Source organism: Xiphophorus maculatus, chromosome 3 (genome assembly GCF_002775205.1).
Source record: "Xiphophorus maculatus strain JP 163 A chromosome 3, X_maculatus-5.0-male, whole genome shotgun sequence".
Classification (NCBI taxonomy): Eukaryota; Metazoa; Chordata; class Actinopteri; order Cyprinodontiformes; family Poeciliidae; genus Xiphophorus; species Xiphophorus maculatus.
The window spans coordinates 3095938-3122051 of NC_036445.1; the positions used below are offsets into that span (position 1 = coordinate 3095938).

At 36.7% G+C, this 26114-nt stretch overlaps 3 protein-coding genes across 5 annotated transcripts; 2 read left to right on the forward strand and 1 right to left on the reverse strand.

Annotated features, from left to right (window-relative positions):
- Positions 1-2695, forward strand: LOC102218214 (C-X-C chemokine receptor type 3-2-like). Of its 2 annotated transcripts, none has more exons than XM_014472339.2 (3): positions 1-137; positions 710-822; positions 1002-2695. In XM_014472339.2, exons 2-3 carry the CDS (start codon positions 787-789, stop codon positions 2094-2096), a joined length of 1131 nt encoding a protein of 376 aa, XP_014327825.1. In that variant the 5' UTR covers positions 1-137; positions 710-786; the 3' UTR covers positions 2097-2695. The 2 variants fall into 2 exon arrangements, with proteins under 2 accessions (XP_014327825.1, XP_023186030.1); XM_023330262.1 differs by having other exon boundaries at positions 119-133.
- A 2743-nt stretch (positions 2696-5438) lies between these two features.
- On the forward strand, positions 5439-10262 carry LOC106699907 (C-X-C chemokine receptor type 3-like). The gene is made up of 3 exons (XM_014472340.2): positions 5439-5905; positions 6865-7200; positions 7755-10262. Exons 2-3 carry the CDS (start codon positions 6871-6873, stop codon positions 8472-8474), a joined length of 1050 nt encoding a protein of 349 aa, XP_014327826.1. The 5' UTR covers positions 5439-5905; positions 6865-6870; the 3' UTR covers positions 8475-10262.
- A 9298-nt stretch (positions 10263-19560) lies between these two features.
- LOC102217954 (C-X-C chemokine receptor type 3-like) lies at positions 19561-22491 on the reverse strand. Of its 2 annotated transcripts, XM_023331332.1 has the most exons (3): positions 22434-22491; positions 20446-20838; positions 19561-20369 (listed from the first exon to the last, which is right to left on the reverse strand). In XM_023331332.1, exons 2-3 carry the CDS (start codon positions 20827-20829, stop codon positions 19716-19718), a joined length of 1038 nt encoding a protein of 345 aa, XP_023187100.1. In that variant the 5' UTR covers positions 20830-20838; positions 22434-22491; the 3' UTR covers positions 19561-19715. The 2 variants fall into 2 exon arrangements, with proteins under 2 accessions (XP_023187100.1, XP_005808651.2); XM_005808594.3 differs by lacking the exon at positions 22434-22491 and having other exon boundaries at positions 20446-21891.
- Between the last annotated feature and the right edge of the window lie 3623 nt (positions 22492-26114).

Below are 26114 nucleotides of genomic sequence, written 5' to 3' on the forward strand. Positions count from 1 at the left end.
TAACCACATATGTGCAAATGACTTCATATCCTCTTCTGTTTATCTCTTGCTAATTTTATGATATGTTGGTTTAGTTTGCCCTGCGTCTGCGCCTCATTAGGTCACATCCTTTCTTCTTTACAAAATCTCAAGAGTAGGTAAGTCTTTTTTAAAATATATACATTTTTATCCTACATTTCTTCAAATCTCTTGAGTAAATATTGAAAATGAGTTCAATTTTGACAGTCTAATCTTTTTTTTAAAACTATAGAACATTTAGTAAAAATCTTGTATAAATGTGCATAAGATTACTGCTGCAGACAGAGTGTGGCATTAAACATTACAAACCAAAGCTGAGCAAAACAAGACTGATGTTTCTGTCCAGCAAGCGCTTTCATTTCTCCAGAGAATAATATATTTTTTTTATATTTTAGTAAAAGCTATTTCTGCTTTTCTGTGAATTCCAAATTTTCACTTTTGGTATTGTAAGATGCAGTTTGAATGCTGTAAAAATATTTTTAAAAATCTGCATACGTCCTGAAAAGTTCCATATTCACATTAAACTAAGCAGAAGTTCTTGTAGCTGTCTGCAGACGTCTTAAAAATATGTCACAATTTCCTTGACACAGTCATCCAGTCCTACTATAGTTTTATGCACATCTGTTCAAAGTGTACAAAGATTCAGTTCCTGAATTTTTGACTTCTTCTTTCTGATCCCTTGCCATTTGAGACTCAGAGGCTGAACTGATGCTTTTTTGAGCTGAGTGTGCTCTTGGATATTCTGCTGCCTCTTTGTTTTCTGCAAACATGGATTCAATGACAACAGCTGATTATTATGATGGTGTAAGTAGACACTTTAATAATCATTTCGTAATCATTCTAGTTTTGCTATAGATTTTTTATTATCAAGGAAATTGTGTTATTTAAACAGAAATTATTTCTTCAGATAAAAATGTATTCATAATATAGATAAGAAATTCATCAATCTGACTGAGGTCTTCTTTTCTCCTTTGGATGATCAGAGTGATGACGTTTATGACACCGGCTCTCCAGGAACTGATGAGGTGATTGCACCTCCATGCAATCCAGAGAGCATCTATGGTTTTGCGAAGAACTACTCCCCCATTGTGTACTGCCTGGTTTTTGTCATGGCTGTTGTTGGCAATGTCTTGGTGTTGTGTGTGATCAGACGCTACAGAAACTCCCAGAGTGGAGGAGCCTGCGCCTTCTCCCTGACAGACACCTTCCTCCTGCACCTGGCCATTTCTGACCTCCTGCTGGCCTTCACTCTGCCCCTGTTTGCAGTGCAGTGGGTCAATCAGTGGGTGTTTGGCACAGCAGTTTGCAAGATTTCTGGTGCTCTCTTCTCTTTGAACCGCTACAGCGGCATCCTCTTCCTGGCTTGTATCAGCTTCGACCGTTACCTGGCCATCGTTCACGCCGTCAGGTCAGGGTGGAAACGCAGCACCTGCCACGCTCAGTTTGCATGTGCAGCCATTTGGGTGGTGTGCCTCGGCTTGAGCGGAGTTGACATTGCATTCAAACAAGTGGTGGAAGTGGACCTTAATGACAACGAGAGGATGCAGGTGTGCCAAGTGTGGTTCACAGATAATCCCGACCAGTGGCAGGTGAGCCTGCAGCTTGTCAGCTTGAGTCTGGGTTTTGGTCTTCCCCTGCTCGTCATGCTCTACTGCTACGTCCAGATCTTCAGGTCTCTGTGCAACGCCACTCGTCGTCAAAGGCGCAAGTCTCTCCGTCTCATCATCTCGTTGGTATCTGTGTTCGTCATCTGCTGGGCTCCGTACAACTGCTTCCAGCTGGCAGACAGCCTGCAGAAGCTGCGTGTGGTGACTGGGGGCTGCAAGTTTGGCCATGTGCTGGACATTGGGATTCTGATTACTGAAAGCGTGGGGCTTTCACACTGTGCCCTGAACCCTCTGCTGTACGGCTTTGTTGGGGTGAAGTTCAGGAGAGAGCTGCTGAAAATGTGCAAGGAGATGCTTGGGCAGAGAGGCTGGGTGGGAATTGAAAGGTTGAAGGAGAGAAGATCTAGAAAGAGCACAGGATCTCTAACATCTGCAGACAGTGAACATACCTCCTACTCTGTCATGATCTGATATTGTTTAGAGGTGAAGAGAGAAATGTGGGTGAGTGGTGGAGGGTGAGTTTTGAAATATAGAAACTTCAAAAAAAAATAATTCCAGAAAATGTTCTCATTAACAACATTAATGTTTGTTTATGTAACATTGGTGCTTAAATGTCAGTGTAGTTCTCTTCATGTTGTTTTTTATGACTTACTGTCAACACTGTAGCACTGTGTAGATTGTACAAGGTGAAGTTGTAAAGCGTTTCTGGGAACGTGCAGATTTTCTGTCCATGGGTTACATCTTGAGAAATATGGGGATTTCTTCATACTTCTTAAAAAAGCTTGTTCAGCAGTTTAAAGCCTGACCTCACCCTCAGCAATCAGACTCATATACCACAGTTTATTGTTTGTCCAATTCTCAGGAGGTCCACCTGTATATATTAAATTGCTGGATGTGTTAAAGTTTTATCTTACTATTTTTCATGAGATGTTATTTTTTTTTGTCTCAGATAAATATGTTGAACATAAAACTCTGCTGTAAAAGAGGAAATTAACCTGGATTTTGTACATTAAAGTTTCCCTATGTTTTTTTATGGATGATTTCTTTGAAATAAATGTTTTTGCAACTAAGACAAAGTGTTTTTCTCTGTATGTAGTTTGACTTTCTGCAGAATATGCAGAGGTAAAGTGCAAACCCTGGGTCAACGCAAGTAATGCTATGAGAAGACAGGATGAAAGTTGACCTTTACAAATCATTTAGTCAGCACCTACTCTTGTTTTTGTAGAGGATTAACCCAATAATACCCACAGTCTATCAGCAAAAATACTATTTATTGTCAGCAATTAAACCTAAAGCCAAAAAAACAGTGCTAGGTCAGCAAAAAAAAAAAAAAAGAACATCTTGGCATAAATACCAATATTTTTCCAGACATAAAAGCATTGTCAGCAAAATGTTCTTGCTGCTATACCTCATTTTTTGCAAATGAGCTTTCAGTGTTTACATTAGGAATTTAACAAATTGAATGATCTTATATTGGACATTTAGTCATGGTGTATGCTTTAAAAAATAATAAAATCTATGAAGAGTAACAAATCAGCTGTGGTGAATTTTAGGTTTTCATTGTTGTTTTATAAGCTACAGAATTCAAAGTCATGCTCCAGTATGCATGTAATATCAAGAAGTTGCTCAAACATGTCAAAGTGTTTCTAACATCAGAAAAAGCTCAGATTCAGTTTATCATCTCATTACGATCCACAGCCAGATTTAGGACTATCTGCTCTTCAGACCATCCACTGTGGATCCTAAAAACTTTGGCCAAAAAATTCTAAATATACGAGCAATGTTGTAAAATGTAAAGGTAAGAATTTTAGCCTTAAAAGTTTCTCCGAGGTATTTTTATTTAATATATGCGAGATATTTTGCCAAAGAATGACACTAACAGTACAAGAAATTGCATTTTTTGGGAAGTTTTGGTAATAGGTTGCAAACAGACAGCTTCTATATTGATGTCCAAAAGTCTATAAAAACAGAAGGCCCAATTGAAGAAAAATTGCAATAACCCTAAAAGGTTTAATTGAAATTGTTCTATAGTTAAAAAATGTAACTCCTATAGTTTAAGTCATGTTGCTTTTGGGCTTTAAACTAAAACTAAAAAGTCTTGAAGTTAAAAATGACTCAGGTTTGTAACGGTTGCTTACCCAGGTTGTGCACACATTATAATGGATGGATTATGTTCAAATGAAACTTGTTTCATTTTGCAATATGATTATCTTTTTGCCCACTTTACAAAGTCACTTTGAAATATGGCAACATTTTTACGAAATGGTTGGTTTTACAAAGAAACTGGTGCTGAAAAATGTTACAGTAACTATGCCACGCCCATTAATGTGACACTTCTTCAAAATACAACTTGAGTCTTCAACTTAAAGTTTGTCTGAAGGTTTGCTGTGGTAACATCTGGCGTGCTTGAATTCATAATTGAAGTTTTGCTATCTGGATATCTTCACATACAAAATTGTTGTATATTAGCCATCAATATGAAAATCTGAAAAAAAAAAATTGTTAATATAAGGTTTCACTTCTTTGGCAAATTTTCTTTTTGCAAAACATAAATTCAATATAAAGAAAATAAATTCACAGAGCCAATAAAAAAAAAACAACAACTTGGGGCCCCTTGACTACTGCCTCTGTAGCCCTTTGCTAAAGTCCAGCTTAGTAAGTAGTGTCTGTGTTATTGGTGAGACACTTTCACAGCGACGGTTTCACCACTGATGGTACTTGTGGCCGACGGTGTTACATATATGTGCCATTCATGACTCAAATTTCCTGAAGTGATGCTCAGTAAAACTTTGTGTCATCTTTGTACAAATTAAATGCCACGTGTCATAAGATGAACTGTCTCTACATTAAGGTTTGTTCAAAATGGGAAGTACGTGAAAGAGGACTTCTGAAATCATGGTGTAAAACTAGAGAAAGGCAGGCCCAGTGTTTGTGAGAGGTTTTAGTTTGAAGTGGAAAAATACAACAAGCCCAAAAGTTACAAATTTTGTAGTGGGACTATTATTCTGAACCTACTTTTAGAGCTACGTTTCTCTTCAGTTATTAAGTGTGATGCTCTCCAGAAATTCAGTACAGTATTGCAAAAAAAGCAAAGATCGTTTCCTGTACTTCACAGTCTATCAAGGGGAAATAATCTAATTTCCAAGAAAGATTTAAAAAGCAGAATAGACAAATTTGCAACCAATGTTTGGAAGTTTTTGATATCTAGAAAAAAAAGTCCCACACATGCACTTAGAAAACAGAACATCAACGCAATAAAACCCTTGAGATTTCAATCTGTTATTACCCAATAATTGGGAAATGACAGAAGCTAGATTATTCCTCACTTAATCCCAATGTTCCCACTAAAATATTACAGTTGTTTGATTTAAATAAATTTCACCTGGAAGAATGAATGTTATTATTCCTTACTTTCCGCTAAATAAGTGACAAGTCTGTTTTTCATCAGATACAACAGCTCCCTCTGGTGGAAAGGTCCTGTTAGTGCAGCATCGCTTTGTGTTTGTCACACATTGGATGTCAAATTACTTCAACAGTGACGTTTGCGGAAGTGAGAAAAGGATGTCTTCAAAATTATACTGTGGCGTCTTAAAATATTTCGTTATGGCATATTACTTTTTCCAGTTAACTGAAAAAAACGCAACTTGCTAATTCAAACAATTGTTTGCGTTAATTTTTATAAGGCTTATATTTGTATTTTAGGTAAATGTATTTCATTGCAGAATTTATTTTGAAAAATAATACAGTCAAAAGGCTTTAGGTCATGTCAATTGACAGAAAAAGGAACACAAAAAGCGATTTGTAAAATCCAAAGTAGCAAAGTGAGAAAAAGAATTAAAGTCTGTGTGTGTCCGTATTAATTTATTCTGCGACTTTACTTCACAGCCAGATCTGCCTCAAAGACGCACAACTTCCGGCAGGTGCGCGTTTTCCTAAATCAGTCTTGAGATCTTTCTTTTTCTTTTTTTTGTTTCTGAAGATCCACCCCCAAACTCTCGCTGCGAACGGTTTCGTTTGTTAATAAACAGTCATGATCTCTGACTTATAATTAAGAATACCAACAAGGTCTGTCTGTGAGCAGGGGGTCTGTTTTCCCGCAGGAACTTAACAGCCGCTTGTCAGCTGCTGCAAAACGTCTGGCATCTTACCAAAAACAGGGAGCGTCTGTTTTACTGTCCGAGTCTGTCTGGCGAGTTGACTGCAAGCTGTTGCGTTTATCGCTGCACACCACGGAGGTGACACCTCTATAAACTGCAGCTGAAACCCTACAGGGGATATCGGTAAGTGATCGCACAGCCTCATTTGCCTGCTACTGAAAACTGTCGTTTGCATTTACCTTTTAGTTTCGACAAGACAAGCTTATTGTAAATGTGCTTAAGGTTGACAGCGTAGCTGGAATTGACATTTTCAACACGAACACAGCGAGGTTGTAAAGTACGAGTTTCCCACTTCATGATTTCCCAAAACACGTTACTTTAAAAAGCCCAGAGGAGGATTAAAAAAAAAAAAAAAAACTTCTCCTTTTCGTCTCTGAGTTGATGACATCACAAGAGGCAAACGAATGGGGCCGATCAGCTGCATCTGTGTACACTATGGCGGGCATTTATATTTTTCTTATAAATCCCGAAGTTCCTTTTCAATCTGTCTTTGTTCTCGTATTGTCGTAAATAATGCTGACTAACGCTGCACCTTTAAAGTTTTACTGCGGATTTCCAGTGAACAAATTTTTAGAAGGAATTTCACTCAATACGTGAGGAAGCAGCTGGAAAGATGTTAAGTACACTTACAACTCTTAAGCCTAATGTGATGTCATCCTAGGTATGTGTTCACACAACTTGTTTTTTGGAGGACAGATTTGATCTCAAATAAATAATGTTTTACGACAAACTTTTGACATGGAGTTGACACACTACATATGAAATGACTGAGTTGTTTAACAGAAAAATCTCACTAGAGATTTTAAACTGATGTTTAATTATAAAACTGTGCTCATGTGAGAGTGACTAACAGGAATTGGGGTTTTTTTTTAATTGCATCACAATGACATTGCACCACTTAGGCTATTGTGAGTCTCAGCATGTTATTATCAGCTGGATTTCCCAAAGGAATGTTTTTTTTTTTTATCGTTCTGCTCTGTTGCAAAGAGAGAGAGAGAGAGACTGGGGGGTATAAATGTTTGTTTTTGAGGTGCTGAGAAGCTGTATCACTTCTGAATTCTCTCCTGTTTCTGTCTCATCAGCTTACAATGGTAATTTTGGATGGAATATTGAATGAGACTCAACCCTCCGACTATAACTATGACTACGAATATAAAGATGAAGATCTCGATAAGGCAGTGTGGATCCCAATTCTGTTCTCCATATTGGTGATCGTTGGGTTGCTGGGGAATGGACTTCTCCTGGCAGTCCTGGCTCAGAAGAGGCGTCCCTGGAGAATATCGGACAGTTTTATTCTCCAGCTAGGAGTGGTGGACATCCTGCTGCTGTTGACCCTGCCCTTCTATGCTGCCCATGCCACTCAAAGCTGTGGATGGTGCTCACAGACTGTCCTCAGGGTCTGTGGAGCTTTTTTTAAGGTAGGTTTTGTGTTGAAATCTGACAGTGAAAGAGATTTCTGTGGAAATAATTTGGCTGCAACAGCTGCCTATATCCTGTTTACTGTATAAAAAAAACTCACTTATCAGACAAGCCCACTGCTCTGGGAACATGAACTTTCCTTATATAACATCTGAGATTTCCAGGTTTTGTCTGGGAGATGCAAGTAAGGAAATTAATTATATTCAACGGGTTTCTTGATGTAGCGCCAACTCTCTGGCTGGCACTAACTTCTTTTACCCCAAGTTAGAAATATAACCCGTAACGACACAATATTACTATATACAGTAAGTATAACAAGCTAACAATTTTGACATTGCTGCAGAAGTGATGGTAAGATGCCCTATTTACCTTTTTAACAGGATTTAAAGAATATGTCCCAGTCAAAGATCCTTGAAGTATGTCAGACATATTATCCAAACCAGTCTAGTCAAACTGTGATTGACTGTGTACAACAGTCAATTTCCTGAGGCTGTGGGAACATTATTAAAGACTTTCATAAAAGGTTTTCTTCTGGCTGTTTTTCTTTTTCTAGATCAACCTATATGTGGGGGCATTTCTTCTGGTTTGCGTCTGCCTGGATCACTACCTGTCCTCCATACATGCCGGCCGGTGTAGAAACCACAGAACCAGCTTGGCGATCCTGGGCTGTCTGCTGGCGTGGCTCATTTCTGTCACCCTTACTGTCCTGGATGGGATTTTTCTTGTCAATACTGAGTCAATGCCAGGAAAAGCCCTCTCTGCTCACTCTCACCCCAAAACTAAAGTTGACTGGCAGCTAATCTCACGTGCGCTCCACCTTGGAGTCGGCTTCTTCCTCCCTGCACTTATCCAAATTGTGTTCTGTTCCCACATCATGATACAATGCAAATCCAATCGCCAGATCAGGATAAGACCTGTTCTGCTCATCTTATCTCTGGTGGGAGTTTTCCTACTCTGCTGGATCCCATACAACATCACCCTCTTTATAGACACCATCTCCTACACATCGAAAGACTTTCTCAAAAACCTTTTTGTAGATCATATTAATTCTTTAAAAGCAGCTGTGAAAGTCACCTCAGCTGTAAGCTGCATCAGTGCCTGCGTCAGGCCTCCTTTATACTTTTTGTTTTGTGGAAACTTCCGGAAAGCAGTATTCAGCGTCCTTACATGTGCAAAGGTTGAATGCAGGAGCTCACTGTGGGAGCTGGGCATGGAGGCGCCACATGACCAGTGTCGCTCAGAGGAGGAGATGAACCAGATGACGAGTGCATAACAACAAATGAAGCCAGTAATGATCAACAAAATTACCCCGGAGTGACTCAGACATCACCTGAGGGACTTCCTGCTCAGAAAGGGGAAGTTTTAAAGCCGAAAGACTTTTGTGGGAATGTGGAAAGTTGATATAAATAATATATAGAATAAAAGGGAAAAGACCCAAATTGTGTAATATGAAAGTTTCCAAGCCTCATCATGGTCACAGAAATATTTCACATTCTTGCTGCACAATCTAAGCTTGTCATTTTTACTTAAAAAGTATTGAGGTCTTTTTTATGTACCGGTATATATTATATTGTTATAGTTGTGTTTCATATTAATGTAATATATGTTATTTTACATGTGCCAAGTAAGCAGAAGTGTCACATTACACGTTTTAACTAATAACAGTTGCAATCAGAAATGTTCAACCTCTTTATCTCAAGACACTGTAGGGATGTGGATGAAGAAAACTGACAATAAATGTCAAATTATGTTTTTATATACAAGTTATTTTGACTTAACTTCAAAGTTCAAATGGAAATTGTGTTTGACTATGCTTCTCTGTGCTGCTACTGCCTTGTTTAGATTTTAAACATTGTCATTACAATTTTAATCTTTTGTCAAAGACAACTCACGTATGGGATTTGTTTCTAAATTAGCTATGACTGAATCAGAATAGTACGTCTGGTCAATACCTTGCTGGAGAGTCCAATGATAAGAAGGTTAGGTTTTTCAACAGAGAGCAACATGTTCCTCTTTTGAATGACCTGCATGGTGTTTGTTAAAATCCACGAGGTCGGCCACATGATCAAGATTGCAACTATTGTTTCTGATAAACAGACCCACATCATCAGTCACTGACCTCCATGCTTGACCATTCTTCATCAGTCTTCCATGTCGGATATACACCCGGTCCAGATGTCCAAACAGTTCCAGTTTGGCTTCATTAGTGGATTGAGTCATCTCCCTAAACTTTGTAGTCTTGATGTATGGTCAATCAAAGTGTGTGTCTTGAAATTGTGCAATGGTGTCTTTGTATATTCAGTCCAAGTCTTAAGTTGCCACTGAAGCACTTATACCAGGCCTGCCGGTGTTTTGCAGTCACATTGGGGTTTGTCTTGGGCCTTCTTAGTTAGCTGCTAATGGTTGTTGATGAAGTTTTGGCCTTCCTACCACAGCTAAGTAGGTTTGCAGCTGTCCCATCCTTACAATGCTCCTAATGGTGTATTTTAGGATGTTAAATTTTTAGGAGAAATCCTTATCCCTAAGGTACTTTGGGTGTCGGCCTTTTATTCGCTTCTTTTAATCTTTTCCATAATTCCAAATCACATTGATTTTGCATCACAGATAAGGTTAATGAGGGATGAATGAAGAGTTTCCAGAGGATTGATAATGTTTTATCTCCACGTAAGAACATAAAAATGTTCAGTCAGATTTAAAAACAATTGGTGTGGGTTGAATACTTGGCATGGCGACCCTAACTAACACAGAAGTACTTAATCATGCTTTTGTGTGATTATTTTTTGTATCGTTCAACTCCTAAAACAGCAATTGAAACAACATGTTGCTCTTTGCAGAGACGTTTCCTTTAAGAAACCTTAAAATCTTTGGATTTCGAATACTTCTGATTGCAACATGTGTGAAAACCAGAGCCAAATGCTATAATCTCTTTTTCTTGTCAGTGTTATTTCCTCATTAAGTGTACTATGTTACATTTTATCCCTGTAGAGCTGGAAAGCTTCAGCAATTGTATTCAGAAGCTTGGCGGTTACACCCAATAAACTGTTTCTCTTTCCGTTTTATACTTTGGTTTCTCTTTTCTTATCTTAAGCAACACATCCTTTCCAGGATTGCGCAGTGCTGTGTGTTAAAGAGCTCAGTGCTGTAAGGAGGAATTTATTTTTGGCATCACATTTTGTATTTTTGTTTGTTTGTTTGGATTAGTTGCATTTGTCTAATAAGATATGACACCGATGTCATTTGTCAGGTGACTGAAACCCCAGCAGAGAGGACAGCGGTATCAGCTGTGTGGTTGTGTTTCATAGTGGAGCTTTGTGCATGCTGAAGAGGACTGTGGTGTGCTTTGTGTTTGAGGCCGTGGTTTGTTAGGTGGGTGGGAAACACAGAGACATTGGAGGGAAAAAAAGTCTTTCTGCAGGGGATCAAAGTAAATGTCCTGAAAAACAAAATTCTTTATAAACCCCTAAGTCAGTTTGCAAGTTATAACCTGCAAACCAAATGTCTATGATCAACCCCTCACATTGATTATAAATGTAAACTGAGGTGAATGTTAACTACTTCTTCAAATGTATCTTCACATTCATGTGAAGATCACATTCACATTCAACCGGTTAGACTTCAGTTCTGCTTCCTGTTTGAGGTTGTCATTTAAGTTTGCTTACAGTTAATGTCCTATGATATGAGCTCATTATGGAAAATACTACTTGGCTACAAGATTAGACACTTCATACTTCACTGACATTTCTTCTTAGTCTTTAGGACTGAGTTGCTATTTCCTGCCAGAGTCAAGACTGTTAAGAATATGTAAAGGCAGATGAAGAGCATAAAATCAGATAAGAACTCTTAACATTTTTACCTTAAGTTTCTAATACATGAATATATTTAGGCCTGTTTACAGTTTTACCTCTGGAAGAGAAACATTTAATGTCTGACTACAGGATGAAAACAACTCTGCTGATTACTGACTGCTGGTTTAATGGTGTTTCTTGACAGCCTCTTAGATCTGATGAGCCCTAGTTTTTTATTTTGAGAGGGCTCCACCTCACCCTCAAGAAAACCCTCATTAAATTCCACAAACTTAAACATATTATACATGGGTGAGAAATACTGGAAAACTTGCCAAATCCATTAACTGTTATCATCAGTAATTACAAAACTGTTTATGTACCTTGAGCTTTTCCAGATTTTGTCGTTGCATCCACAGGCTTTAATATTGTGGTTTAAGGTTGTAGACAGACACAAATCAACACAAAACCAAAATCTGAAACAGCATGCAATTCTGTTCATTCATGTTGTTGAAATTTTAATTTTGCTCTCATTTGGGCGTCTTTTTCCACATGCGGACTATGTCCACTAAATAGCTTGTGGGAAAGTGCAAGCGAGACTTCCTATGACTTTCTTTCGTCATGTCCCCTTATGTTTTACTATAAAAGCTAGATTTATGGAGCACATGACTAAAGGTTGTCATGGTGACAGATTCTGCTTTTGACCTCTTGGCTTCTTCATTGGTTAATCTCTTCTTGCTCCGCCTGTCAGTTTAAGTTGACAACCATGTTATTGCTTGATTTGTGAAATGCTCTTCGGGTTACACAGTTCTCAGTGAGATGTTTTATGATCTAACCCTACTTCAACCCTTTACTTAAACGTATCCCTGACCTTTCAGGTATTGTTGTGATGCTGTTTCTTTCAACATTGTTCCCTTGCAAATGTTTGAAAATCTTGAAAATCATGTTTTACAGTCACCATTTTGTTGTGAGATAACACTGCCATTTTAATTAATCCGCCTCAAAAAGAAAGTGCAACGATAAGACAAAACCAGATATGAAAAGTCTCATGAGGAAACCTACAGGTTTGCTGAATTAAGAAGAGAATGAAATAAGAGCTTCATCTATTTCAGTATTCTCTGGTTTAAATATGGTGTGACTGGAAATTACAGTTAGGTCAGGGGTGGTTTCTGATTATAATAAGGTATCCGTTACTCTGTTCAGGTCTGTGCACATTCTTCACTGTTATGCTTGCATTCTCTCCACATGCTGAAGATCTTCATGCATAAACAAAATGACATAAAGAAACCAAACACTTTCCTGCACCACAGACACACTGACTCAGCTGCTTTTGTATCTCTAGCTTTTGTCTGTGCCAGATGTGCATTCGGCCTTTGTCAAAAGGTCAGATGATTGACTTGAACAATCAGTTTGTAATTTAGGCAAACAGGGTTGGTTTACTTTGCATTGCAGAAACAGATTGACTGAGTACAAGTGTTTCAACGGAGGAAGAGCTCACAATGCTCTGCTGTCGGCTCTTTCAGGAGCAACAAACTTACAGTGAGCCAACTCAAAGTCCCTCCAATCTGCCGGAAGGAAACGTTTGTGTGGAGACACACTGTTGAAGGTTTTTTTTAGCATCAGTTAAAGGTTATTTTCTCACATTATAATGTAGCACACTTTTTTCATCAGCTACATGTAGCTGCTTGTTCCTGCTGTACCAATGTGGTTTAGGATGTGTGTTTGTTTTTGCACCTTTTCAGGCTTCCTGTTTGAATAATGTAAATGATTTCCTCAGAACTGCATCAAGGGGTTTTTGGTTTCAAACTAAGTCCTTTAAACATCAGACATTTCTTAATTATTTGCTGACCTTCAGACATTGCATGAGGTTATCTTGAAGTTACGTTAGCTGCAATAGCTACTGTGTTGCTGAGCAGAATATACTTTAGTTGTTATGCATGCACCCAGCATCATGGAAACATATCAATATGCAAAATGTCACAACGTTAGAAACTGCAAAACCAAATGCTGAACTGGAAAGTTGGAGGCAGGAAAAAGAAATTTAAAATAGCTTTAATCATATGAAGGAACATGGCAATTGAATATAACCCAAACTGTAACAAAGGGAACCACAAAAAAACGATAAGGGTGGATGTGGTAACCCAACAACAGATTGGGCAATGACTAAAGAAACCTTGGCTTTATTTTAAACTGAAGGAGAAAAAGGAGTAAAGGTAATTTAGATGGACAGATTAACAAATTAAAACCAGAAGGAGCAAAGTGAAAGCAAAGTCAAAGCAGAAAGTAAAAGTAACACCAACATGGTAAGAATACTGTCTGAGACTGCACACATTAAGGAGGACCAATGATTGTAGTGAAAACATGTCAGATATCAAAACCATCACAGACTCTTTAGTTGGAAAAAAATACTGATCTTCCACAATCAAAAGGATTCAAAAACAGTCAACTCTTGCTAAATAAACGTAAAATGTTTCTGTTCCTAATTTGTATTCACCCTTGCATTTGTGGTTTGAAACCAAAGCTTGACAGAGATACAAGCTGCACGCCTGCATGAAGCTGTGCTGACTTGTTGCCAGTAGCAGAGTCTGGAATCTGTGGGGAGTTGGTCTGAGGTCAGGAGCTAACAGAGACACGTCTAAAACTTACATAACAGTCACAGTCTCACCACATTGAGTACTGAGCTATTCTGAAAATAATTCACTATTTATTCACTGTACAAAGTTAAATCCAGCTTTATTTTGTTTTATCTGACAAGGTTTACTGCATCAAAGGCCAATGTGAGCCTTTGGAAGAAGATTGATCTTAAATTTTGGAATAAAATTAGCGATTAGAGCCCCAAACCCCATATTTTAGGTCTTTTTCTGCTGGTGTACACCTGATTTGAGTATCTGATTATCAGCCTACATCTGAATCAGGTGTGTTTAAAGCAGATAGACATCTAAAACATGCAGGGCAGTGTGCCTTGAAGACCAGGCTTGGGAAACATTGCTCTTAAAGACTGAAAAAGTGTTTGAGGGGATTTTAAAATGTGCACATTTCTCCCAGTTCCTTTCAACATTCAACTTTGTTACAGAAGAAAGCCGAAATTTGACTGGTTAAAATTTACCATGCACTTTTATGAGACTATCATGAACATAACCTCTAGGTCTTTACTCGACTCCTTCACCAGTTTTAGACCTCTGCTTGTCTTTTCTGATGTCTGAAGTAGAAATCAAGTGTTAATTCTTCTGGGATAATCTGAGCCCATCAGTCTCTGGCATTGCTAAACTTATTAAATAACTTTCTTGATTGGCGTGGACCCAGAAATACTTTACGCTTCTTGCAGTGGATGTGAATGGGCTGAATTGCCACCTTGTCAGTAAATGGTTAAAGGAACATGTGAATGCATTGTGAACATTATTGAATCATTGTTGTGTTTGTATTAAACCGATGTGCACTGATAAACTGAGAACATGTCAGAAAATTGCACCATCAGTTGTCTTTTAAAGGAACTTCAGCAGTTGATGTTGAATATTCATTTCTACAAAAATGCACAAGATGGGACTAAAGGTGCCCCATTCATTCCAGCTGCCACATCTTAAACACCTTGTGAAACTGTTTACACCATTTTCCTTTTATTGTGAAGGAAACAGTAAATGGGACAAAATAACAGAAAAGTTCAACATACATAGCTATTCACCCTCCTAAATTCAGTACTTTCTGGAGCCACAATTTTGCAGCAATTACAAGTGCAAGTTGTTTTGCATAGGTTTCTATCAGCTTTCCAAATGATGCTAATGGGATTTTTGCACATTTCTCAAGACAAAGCAATATTTAAATTGGACCACAGACTTTCAGATAGATTATATCTGAGTGGCTTTGACTAGGCCAGTGTAACACATTTACACATTACCGTTTAAACAGCAGAACTGTTGCTTTCACAGTATCTTTGGGTTGTTGTCCAGTTTCAAGTCACTAAAAGACCGAAACAGGTTTTGCTCATGAATATTTTTGTATTTAACACCATCCATCTTCACCTTGATTCAGACCAATTTCCCACAGCAATCATCACTGGATGTAGAGCTGGGATGAAAGCTGCTTCAAAATCATATCATCTGTGGCGTCACAATCAACCCAATTAAAAGCATGGTTGACACTGGATTGCTGATTTGATGAATTCATGGAGCCTTCCATCATTTACTTCTGTAAAACAGAAGGAAGTTTCATGCTTTGGTTTGGCTTGTTTATTGAGCTGAAAAAGTTACAGTCCAGATCCATATAGTATAAAATAACTCTTCCATCTGTTTCCCCATAAAATCGGTTTGTTAAATTTAGATAAAATTTGATCACAGTGGACTATCGAAAGCAAAAAGAGAACCGTTTATGGTTGATTCAGTAAAAATCTTCAATATTTTTCAGTTGTTGTCATCAGATTAGTCTTAATTTATAGTCTTCATCACATACCCTACTTCTGCCATGGTCATCATCAAATAAAGTCACTTCAATCTCCATTACTGACATCAAAGTAAAACAATAGCACTTTTTCCTCTGATTCACTTTATTTCACAATGTGTGTTGCTATGTTTTGTAGTTGTCTGTCTGCTTTTGCTCCTCCCAACTCCAGGGTAATTTTTAAGCTATAATTATAGTACCTACATGAAATATTAGCAATTAGATGTATTTTTGGACAAATACAGCTGCCTTTTGTACATTTTGTACTCAGAAGGAAACAACTATTTTTTATTTGACCTTTACTTATACAGGCTGTCTCATTGAGATCCACAATCTCATTTGCAAGAGAGATCTGACATCAAACATAAAAATGACTATTTTAGTAGTTGGTTAATGTATTCCCAATGCTACATGTACTGCTATAAACATAAAATGCACTAGATAAAGAAAGTAAAAACTGGATTGGCTATTCAAGCAAGAACAAATAACAGTATACGAGCTTATGTTTCCACTAGAGTTTATGACACCAATCTAAAAAAAAGTTAAATATTTACCTACAAAACTGTAGTTAACAGATGTCATGGTTCATAAATATGGACACCAGAAATTAGATTTAGTCTAAAGCGAGATTAAACAGAAGAATGAGCGGCGAGAACTCTTGTACAGACCAGAAATAAAACCACGTCTCTGGTGGGTTGGACCTCAAACCCTGACCACAAGGGAACGGTGCTGCTGTGTCACACCAGGCATTATGAGCAGGAATGTAAATGCCTGTAACAATAATAATAAAAACGGCATCATTTTCAGTTTCATCTCTGTCTTATATTGTTTATATTGAAGCAACAAAGAGTGAGTGAGAAAACCATACTGTTCAAGTTGAGGCAAGTACATTTTAACAGATCAAGCCTGTGGTTTCTATTCTTTACACAGCTCAGCTAGCAAGTTACCAAAACATTTCTTGTCAAAGCCCATCGTTTCACTTGACAGATCTGAAAAACAACTTTTAAATGAGACTAAAATCTCGGTTAAAAGTAAGGAGAGCAACAAATATTTTTAAATCACAGAAACTGAATATTGTAAAACTCCTCCCAAAAGACAACAAAACAGAAGACTTGCAACTTGTCTTTAGAAATATATTGTTTAGGGTAAATGTAATTTCTACATATAGTAATGCTATCCTTATATAAACTGTACTTGGAGGAAGTTTGGAAAAATCACATACAGTAAATTATTCCTATTTGAACTTGTCTGACGAAAGTTGATTTTGTTACTGAAATGTTAAGCCCCTGGAGTAAAGTTGGTGACAGTAATACTCCAAAGATACAGAAAGCTTTGAGAGTTTCTCATTATTTGTACAATTTATCCAAGGAAAGTGGGACTGAAAAGGATACAGAAAGATTCTTGGCACAAGTCCTGCACTGGGTCACAATAAATTAGCGAGGCCTCAAATCATGGGCAAATTATTGAACAAATAGGCATTCGATCTCTCTGTATGTGATTTATTTTTGGAATTATAATAAAGACACTTGCGCATGTCAAATAATGTCAGAAGTGGCTCAGACTATGATTTGTAAGCACAATATTCTGTTTCAAGCCAAAGTGCTTATGATACAGTATGTGTTGTATCACATGTGGTCTTTGTAGTGGAAAAATTACAGTTAGGTTACATCTGCTAGTTGTATTGCTATATGTTTATTCTAAGTTCTGTATATTCCCACCAAGTTAAAGCTGTTTTGGTTACATGCACAAGGTTGGACGTTGTTTTTCCCCAGCTGCATGGGAACCAGTCTGATTCCCATGCTTTGGATCCCTTATCCCTTTGTACAAAACTCATGTGTTGGCTCTGCTTTCCGTTTCAGACTTGCTTCATTATTGACTGTCCTGTGAGCTCTCTGAGTTGTGCACAATTCATGAATAAACCTGATTGAGTGATTTTACCTGAACAGTGCTTGGAAATAGTTTTTTTCCACGACAGTCTTCAAAATATATGAGAGTACATTATGGGAGTTTTGTACATGAAATGGCAGTTGATAAACATGCAGAGTGATGGTTTAACAAGATTACCTGTTCAGACAGTTCCTGGTGTTTTCTGCAGTAGCAGTGCTACAGGAGTGTGTTCTGTCTTAATAACTTTTCACACGTGAAAGCCCTGCAAAATACTCCTAACTTAACATCACAGCTGAATGTCGTATGTATGTTGAATGAAGCAGGCCCGTATAACTTCAAAATAATATTTTTACAGAGAAACATACCATTGTAGAAATCTAATCTACTGGGAAAAAGCATTCCCAGTTTTTCTGTGTCCAGTTTTGATGAAACTCTGACAGGGACAGACACTGCTTCAAGATTCATACTCTGTCAGGCTACAAGCAACCCCAAAGTCATCTGCCAGGTCTGCCCACCATGACCTTCATCTGATGAATTAATAGAAACTTCCATAATTCACATTTATGAGAAAGTATTTTCCTGGTTTATGAGAACTCAGTGCTGCCCCTTTTATTGCTGTGATCAATTCGGCCCCAAAATTTATTTGCTCGTTCAGGTTTCAGTCATAGACGAAGCAACTTTCACCTGCAGAATATAACAAAAAAAGAACTGTCAGTTTGCTAGCTGCCACATGGTGGTGCTATGTATTCTTTAATGTCCTGTTCTGCTTGCTTACACTTTCACTGATCCCTGTGTTTCTGGGGTGTTTGATTTGTTTGTCCATTTCCTGTTAGTTTCCCTCCTGTAGGTCTTTCAGAATCAAGTAAGGATCCTTCGCAGTTTATGTTTTCACAGCTGGTTTCTTACATTGTCCCTGGTTGAAGCTGTCTCTTGTCAAAGTTTTAATGCTGGTTACTTGTTTTTTTTGTTTTTTTTTCCTCTATGGACCATTTCCTGTCACTCTAGTCTGTAAAGGTTTGGTGCATATTGTTGCCTGGGTGAAGGTTGGGGACAGATGGGGAAGTAAAAGAATGCACTGTATATAGATTCATAAACTTTTTATTTACAAATTAAAGTTAAGTGACATTTACAGCACATTGTGAAGGATGCATTTTTTTACTACATGTTTTTACTGAAACACAACATAATGTCACACCACTAAACTACACCGAACAGGATTTTATTATACTATATATGTGTGTGTATTTTATTATAGACGTCTTGCAATAAACTTAAAATAATAGCAAATTATTTTGTAAAACAAACCGATCTAAAACTAGGAGCAGGGGAGGAAAGACAGTGGGGACTTCTGTTCATCTTAAGACCAAACAACTCCCACACACTAAGTATGTTCTTAATTAACACACTTAAAAAAATCATTGTGAGTTTTGGGAATAAACTGGAGAAAAACCCCTGAGGCACCATGGGAACAAAAAAACTGCAACACAGGAAACTCATAGAAACTTTAAACTTTTGTAACTTTTATTTCCTTTTTTCTTCTTACTATAACTGGTAGGTGTCATTTTTTAACATTTATTTTTACATGTAAGAATGTGTCTGTTAAAATACTTTTTATTGATCATTTCATTTATTTAAGTAGACATGTTGTCAATGCAGTTTTCATTTATTGTGTTTAATTCTGAGTATAGAAATGAAGGGTAGGAACTATTTCTTTTACTCTCAAACAAAATCTGGCTAATCATCACCTTTAGACATTGTAATTTAAATATGGAGCCTAAACCACAATTTATTTTGTCATTAACATTTTCAGAAAACACAGAATTACTTCATTTATAAACTCTGGCTAGCTCTGATTAAAATAATAATAAAAAAATGTAAAATTGGCTTGCAGTATTGATAATGGGATACAAATCAGTATTTTGTGACTTTCCTCTTTTTCTTAGAGTTATGTGGGCTGGAGGCTGTTGACCATAATTGCTTGAATTGGCTTGGAATGGTTAATTGGGAATTTGAACATTCCCAGTTGGGTTGGGCAGATTTATGGGCCATAATGTTAAATAAACTCAGTGACTGGTTCAAATCAGAAAGGGCCTCACTGACACAAACAATGTTCACCTTTAACAAAACTCACTATTTAAACTGTTTGATTCTTTTTCATTTATCTAGTTACGCTAATGTTTTTGAAACATTTGTTATATAATTGTGGTGCTGAAACAAAGTACAAGAACATTTTTAAAAAAGAAAAAAAATCACACAAGATATTAGATATTTCTTTAGTTCTTCATATTACAGTTTCACTTGGCAGCCAGAAAAATTTAAATATGAAGTTATGAGAGACAGACAAAGGAAAAATGTTACTGGGGCTATAATGTATTCTCATTTAAGTGATGTGCACTGGTAATCTATTAGAGTCTTTAAAAAACTGAGCTGTCAGATGTCTTGGTCCACATGCTCATCAGCTGTTGCTGATACTTAACATCTAGAAAAAAGTACAAAACGGGATTTAGGCAACAGTGGATGAAAGCCAAAACAGAAGTTGCAATTAGAGCTTTCTCCAGAGATGTTTGCGTTCCACATTCTGTTGCACTGCTGCTGCTTATTTCAACTGTGTCCATCAAAAGGGTAATATTGAACGGTGTCCAGCAGAGAAAGAAAACTGCCATAATAGCTATTATGACTTTGAAAGTTCTTTGTTTTTGGAAGCCTCTGGTGCCACACCGCAGCTGCCACAGGATGCACAAGTAGCAGAGGACCAGGACAACTGAAGGAAACAAAAAACTCAATATGTGGTACAGCCATCGCGCAACTATCTTATAGGATGTGCCATCCAAGTCACGTTTTGCATAATTACGAACACACACGGTGGTATTTCCTCTTGAATCTGTCACACTTTCTAAAAAGTTCCAGTTAGGGACGGAGAGGAGAATGGAGAGGATCCACACCACCACACAGCAGGCTTGAACCACCCAGGGCTTTTTCTTCATGAACTCTTTGGTAGAAGGAAGGATTGAGAGGAGGTAGCTCACACTGAAGCAAACCAGGAGAAAAATCCCACAATAGAAATTCATCTGAAAATAAAGAGACATCAGTCACAGAAAGTGTTTTTCATGTTTAAGATCGTGTTTCTTACTGCACAGCTCTTACTGTGAAAACACTTCCAGTGACTTTGCAGAAGAACGTCCCAAACACCCATCCGGCATCACTGGCAGACGCTACAGCCCAGAAGGGCAGCGTCACCAGCAGCAGGATGTCTGCCACAGCTCGGTGAAGGATCAAAATGTCTGTTGTGCTCCAGACCTTTCTGCTCTTCATCAGTACACCCAGCAGCAATCCATTCCCCAGGATTCCCACAACAAACGCCACTGAGTACACAACTGGGATCAACACATTTGCAAAGTTTAGATACTCTGTCATGTCACATATATCATCTTCATAATCTTGATCATAAGAATAGTTGAAATTATTCAAGACATCCATATAGTCATGCCACCATGGCTCTTCATCTGATGACATCACAGGAGCTTCCATAATGCACACCTGTAAGGGAGAGGGAAAATGTTCGCCTTGTTTAATGAGTTCCTAAGTCAGAGTCCAACATGTTGTCAGAGAATTTAAGTGATTTTTCTTTAAGTAAACTGGAAGCCATGCTGAGTAGCAGCAGTCAAAATAGTGAAGTATGTGGTGTTGTGCACAGTTGCAAAAGTGCTTTAGTGAAAACCCTCTTTTTTCCTGGACAGCATGGCATTTTTGAAGAAAAACACCTTTTTCTTTTGACATCCATGTGTAAAGTCAGTTACTCCAGTGAAGCAACCGCAATCATAAAACTGTACCTTGAATGTAATCCAATCAGTATCGATCTAATCCTGTCCCAGTTTATACAATGCACTGCTGACTTTGCATATCACTCTGTACACAGTTGAGAGACTAAAGATGGTTTAACAGTTCTAAAACTGCAGGCTGTTAGCTATTAAAAGTGAGGTATCAGAGTTCACTTCACGCAGTCGCATGAAAGCCTCGTCTGGGAAAAATGAAAGATTTAAACTGCTCAGTCTGTGAAGGTAAGAAAACAGTAAATTTTATAAAATATATTCAGCAGTTTACTCCTCTCATTAAACTATAATTTATCCGCTCTTGGTGACGTTGGTCTTTTAGAGTCAAGAATATGGAGCAAAATGATTCATTTTCATGTGCGTCAAGTAGCAAACAGTCTTTGATTTGAAAGTGAAAACTTTTTGAAAGTGAGGACATTTAATCTGGATTTTAGTCATTTGGTATTTAAATGAGGTTTCAGTTCTCCTTTGTTCAGCCTTTTATAGCTTTTTACTTTGGGGGATTTTATTGTTTCATTTACAGATTTATAATAACAAAACTGTCGACACTACACATTTTCAGAGGCCGTGTTCAAGTTTTTTTCTTTCACTCTTTTGTAACAGTTTGAGATTACAGGCATGGAAGTATCATATGCTGCCAGCCTAAACACAAAAATCACAAGAAAATGCCTTTTCAAAACAAAATTTTGCCCCCTCGACTGCAAATTTTAATTCAATACGACATTATCTAACCAATTGCCAACAAATATTGTTAGCAATTGCTAACAAATGCCAATTTAGATTTTGTTATTGTGCTTTAGTATGACCTACTAAAGCCTATTAAAGGCTAAAGGTGTCTTTTAGTAGGTATCTAAATACTCTATCTATAAAGATCCTAAGATCTAGAAATAAAATAGTTTAGAAAAGTGTCTGAATTCAACTTCAGTGCCTGTTAAATAGCAGATGTAACAAAGCTGTGAATGGCTACCAGTGACCAGTGGAAACTTTCCATTATCTGTCATAAGACAAAAAACAATCACACATAATATAATAAATTTAAAAATATTAATTCATTTATCAAAAATGATTTAAACTGTGGGAAGAAATGGGGATACTAAAATAATACAGTTCTGTGATGTTTGCTTGAGAAGTTAGAAATAGAAGATTTTTCACTTGTAAGGTGACGCTGAAAGAAAACATCAATATTAAATTTATTCAGTTTTTATCAATATGTTAATACTGATTATTTATAACAAATAGAATTATAGTTATTGAAAGTTCACATGTGAGTTTAGTGAAAGCTTTTTCTGGAAATTCACTTACCAAACTTGATCTTTAGATGTTGTTGGTCTCAGAACAAGGCAACAGAGACGACATCCTGTTTGCTTTATAAGGCATTTAGTGATTCCACAAGGGAACTGAAAATGAGTCAGGTTCACACAGGGAATCACCAAACAAGACTTTTTTCTGTTTTACTTTTCTTTTTCTATGCATGCTGGAAAATACATTTTAAGATTTTATTGACATTAACAAGACAAAATCACATAAATGGAAAATACTTAAACTTGAACAAAACCGTCTAAAAAGTCAGGACGTCTGCCATCTTCAGTCATCAACATGACTCTAAATAACCTGATCTTCCTGTTGTTTTCCATGTACAATTATCTTATAGCTGCTTCCTCCTCTACACTACCCGTCTTGATTGTGGTGTTTTTTCCCTTCATAAAAATCCCCTTATAAGTTGAACAACAATCATTTATTATTAGTGGCACTAAGCATCATGTGATAATGTTATCCTTCCATTAGCTCAAGCTGATCTGCAGAGTGAGACAGAAAATCAACGGATTAAATAATTTTTGAAGCAGAATATTTCTTTACATGTTGTTAACAGTATACTAGGACCTATGCATAATTCAACTAAGATTATTTTTTATGTATATAGTGTTCTCAAACCATTGACATTGTCCACGGAAAGAAGTTATACAGATGTTTTGGAGGTGTTTATAAATGTCTTAGACTGCTGTGAGTAAATATTAAACCGTAGATTATTTCTCAAATTTACTCTTACAGTCTGACAGACATGTTAGGTACTCAGTCTTCCCATACAATTTTTAATTGACTTGTTTAAGTCAATATAGCAGTAAATCCAGCTCATGAGATTATTTTATAATTAGTTTAAGAGGAACCTAAGATTCTGTAAAACGTTACAGATCATAAAGTGTGTTTTAAACACTTTATGATTAAAAAGTGTGTTTGGATTCAGTGTACATTCTTAAATTATGCATTTTCCAGGCACACAGTAAATTTTATGGCACAAATAAGTAACTATGTTACCTTCAGTTGTTATAAAAATTATGAATAGCTCAATATCGAACATAACTTAAAAGTCAAATTTCACAATTTGATGCTGTGAAATTAGCCTCTGTTTCTTTCCTGCTTCTGACTCTGCGTTCACCACGTCATCACAACAATGTTTCTCCATCATGCTGTTTACAACTGTTCTTAGGAGCTTTGAACTTAGAAGTAGTTCATATGATGAGTTCAGAAGACACACAGTTGCATCAGGTGTTTGCTAATTGCTGCTGCCACTAGTCTGGAGGAACTGAGTGTGGGAGGGACGTACACCACTAGGAAGCTGTAAGTCAAGTTGTGGATCTATCGCTGCTTCTCATGGTGTTTGCAAATCTATACAGTCGTGTCTGTCAATCTGTCAAAAACCTTTTCTACCTGGTGCCAAAAATGTTGCCTCAGAATCCCTTTGAAAATGGTTGAATCTTCTCTAATATTTATTTAACCATTAATTGTTGGACCGCCAGACAAGAAGGTTTTAAAAGTCAACACAGCTCTTTTATTTGAAGCCAACTTTGTTTCATACTTCAAAATTAATGTTTCAAATATGGGTAAAGACACTAATCACTCTTAAATCATAACTGAAGACAGTGTGCGCGTGTGTGCGTGGCAGGGGGATTTTACATTTTTTATAAGACATAAAAATGTTGGACAGAAAGATTTGTGTATTTCAGGAATTAAGTTCTTAAACTTGGAATAATAGTTGCTAGGATTGTTAATTGTAATTGCCCCCCAATCAGTTGTAAAAGGAGGTTTCATTTTCATGTAAATGGATTATATAATAACAGGAGAGACTGACAGTGGGCGTGTTTACAAGATTCATACTCAGAGAAACTCTTCTTCACCTTTCTTAACATTTTAACGGAAACTTGAGGTAGAGGATGTGCTTTGGTTTTTTTCCACTTTGTTTCAGTTTCCTGCAAAAAAGTTTTAATGATTTCTTCAGAAACTGCAGCATGTTGGGCTTCATTTTTATCTGTTTATGCTTTGATTTTTCTTCCAACTGCAGATCTCTTAGAAATCTGTAAAAACCCTTTCAAACATGTAGATATTCATATGTTCAGGGTCTCTGATATTAAAATCCAATAAAACTAAACAACTTTTGAAATTTAAAATTTTCTAACATTTCAATTACAGTACTTAAAAAGAACTGATTTATGCAATTTTGAGCAAAAATAGGAAAACTTTTTTTTCCAAATGACAAATTCTAGGAAACAAAAATGTCCAGAGTAAATCTTTTTTATTTAAAAAAAGAGATTAAAAAAAGCAGAGTAATTCTTCCATATCTCTGACATCAAATTGTTAACCATCTTCACTTTCAATGAACACAAAAACCACAATATCAAGGGTTATATGAAACATGAATGATATTTTAAATGAATATATTATTTTAATGTTTTTCTATTCTATCAACTTTTTCAAGACCCAATACATACTTGAAGTGTCAAATTTATATAAATGTTCTCACTCATACTTTTATTACTAAATACCTCTAAAATAAACAGTTAGATAAAATGTTTGTGGATGATTCTAAATGCATATGTAGACATACATAATAAAACAGATTCAAATGATATTTTTCTTAAGAACCAATGCTGGCTGTGCTCTCTCTCTTGCAGTCTGGCTGCTGGTGAACTTGAACTCCAGATATAAAATGTGGAATGAATTAAGAATGATCCAAACAGCTGCACATGTCTGAAACTGATTTTAAAAAAAACATTCCATCATCTTCACCCTGCAACTGAGCCAAAGTTTCTCTCCTTGAAAACATTCATAGTTCAGAGAAACAGGTTAGCCTATATCCACATTTCACAATTTATTTACTTTAGACTGTACAAAATTAAACATAATAAAAGTTACACTGCATATTGTAAGCCGTAAATGATTCACAAGAGCAGTTTGTTTAAAAATAAAAATCATTTTGTCTTTGAAGGACTACAGCTATCAAACAAAACTGTATAATAAATGTTTTTTTATTATTATTTTATATGCTTACAAAATATAACAGAAGCAATTTATTCACCACAAACAAACTGTGAGAAAAAGTATCTGGTTCAGTGTGATTTGATTTCTGCTTGAGACAATTTGTCAATAGCTTTCTGTCTGTCTTGCATCATATGAGAGAGAAATCTGCATACCTCTTAAATCTCAAAGTGAAATTCCTTGTTTTAATTTGTGCAGCCTGCACCAGTAGAGAGAGATTCAGTTTCCTTTGTGAAACCATTTGTGGAGCAGATGTGTCTTGTTTGTAAAATTTTAGAAATAGAAAATTAGAATCAGAATCAGCTCTACTCACCTAGATTGTATTAAACAAGAATGTTGACTTTGGTTTTCAAGCCTTTGCAACATAAAGACAAAGTATAAATATGTAAGCTGTAAAAGAAATCATTGGAGTAAATAAAAAATATGTACATGTGTTTGCAACCAGTTAATTTTTCTACATAATGAAAGGAAAACAGGAGGTTTGATATGACTGAGGACAAAAGCAAAAAATGCTTTTTTAGTTTCACAGCATAGTTCTTGACTAGAAGCTGTAAGGCGGTGGTGCTCAAGTCAAGTCCTCAAGACTCAAGACTGCAACTTTTAGATGCATCCTTACTCCAACAGACCAGGATCATACATTATATATATATATATATATATATATATATATAT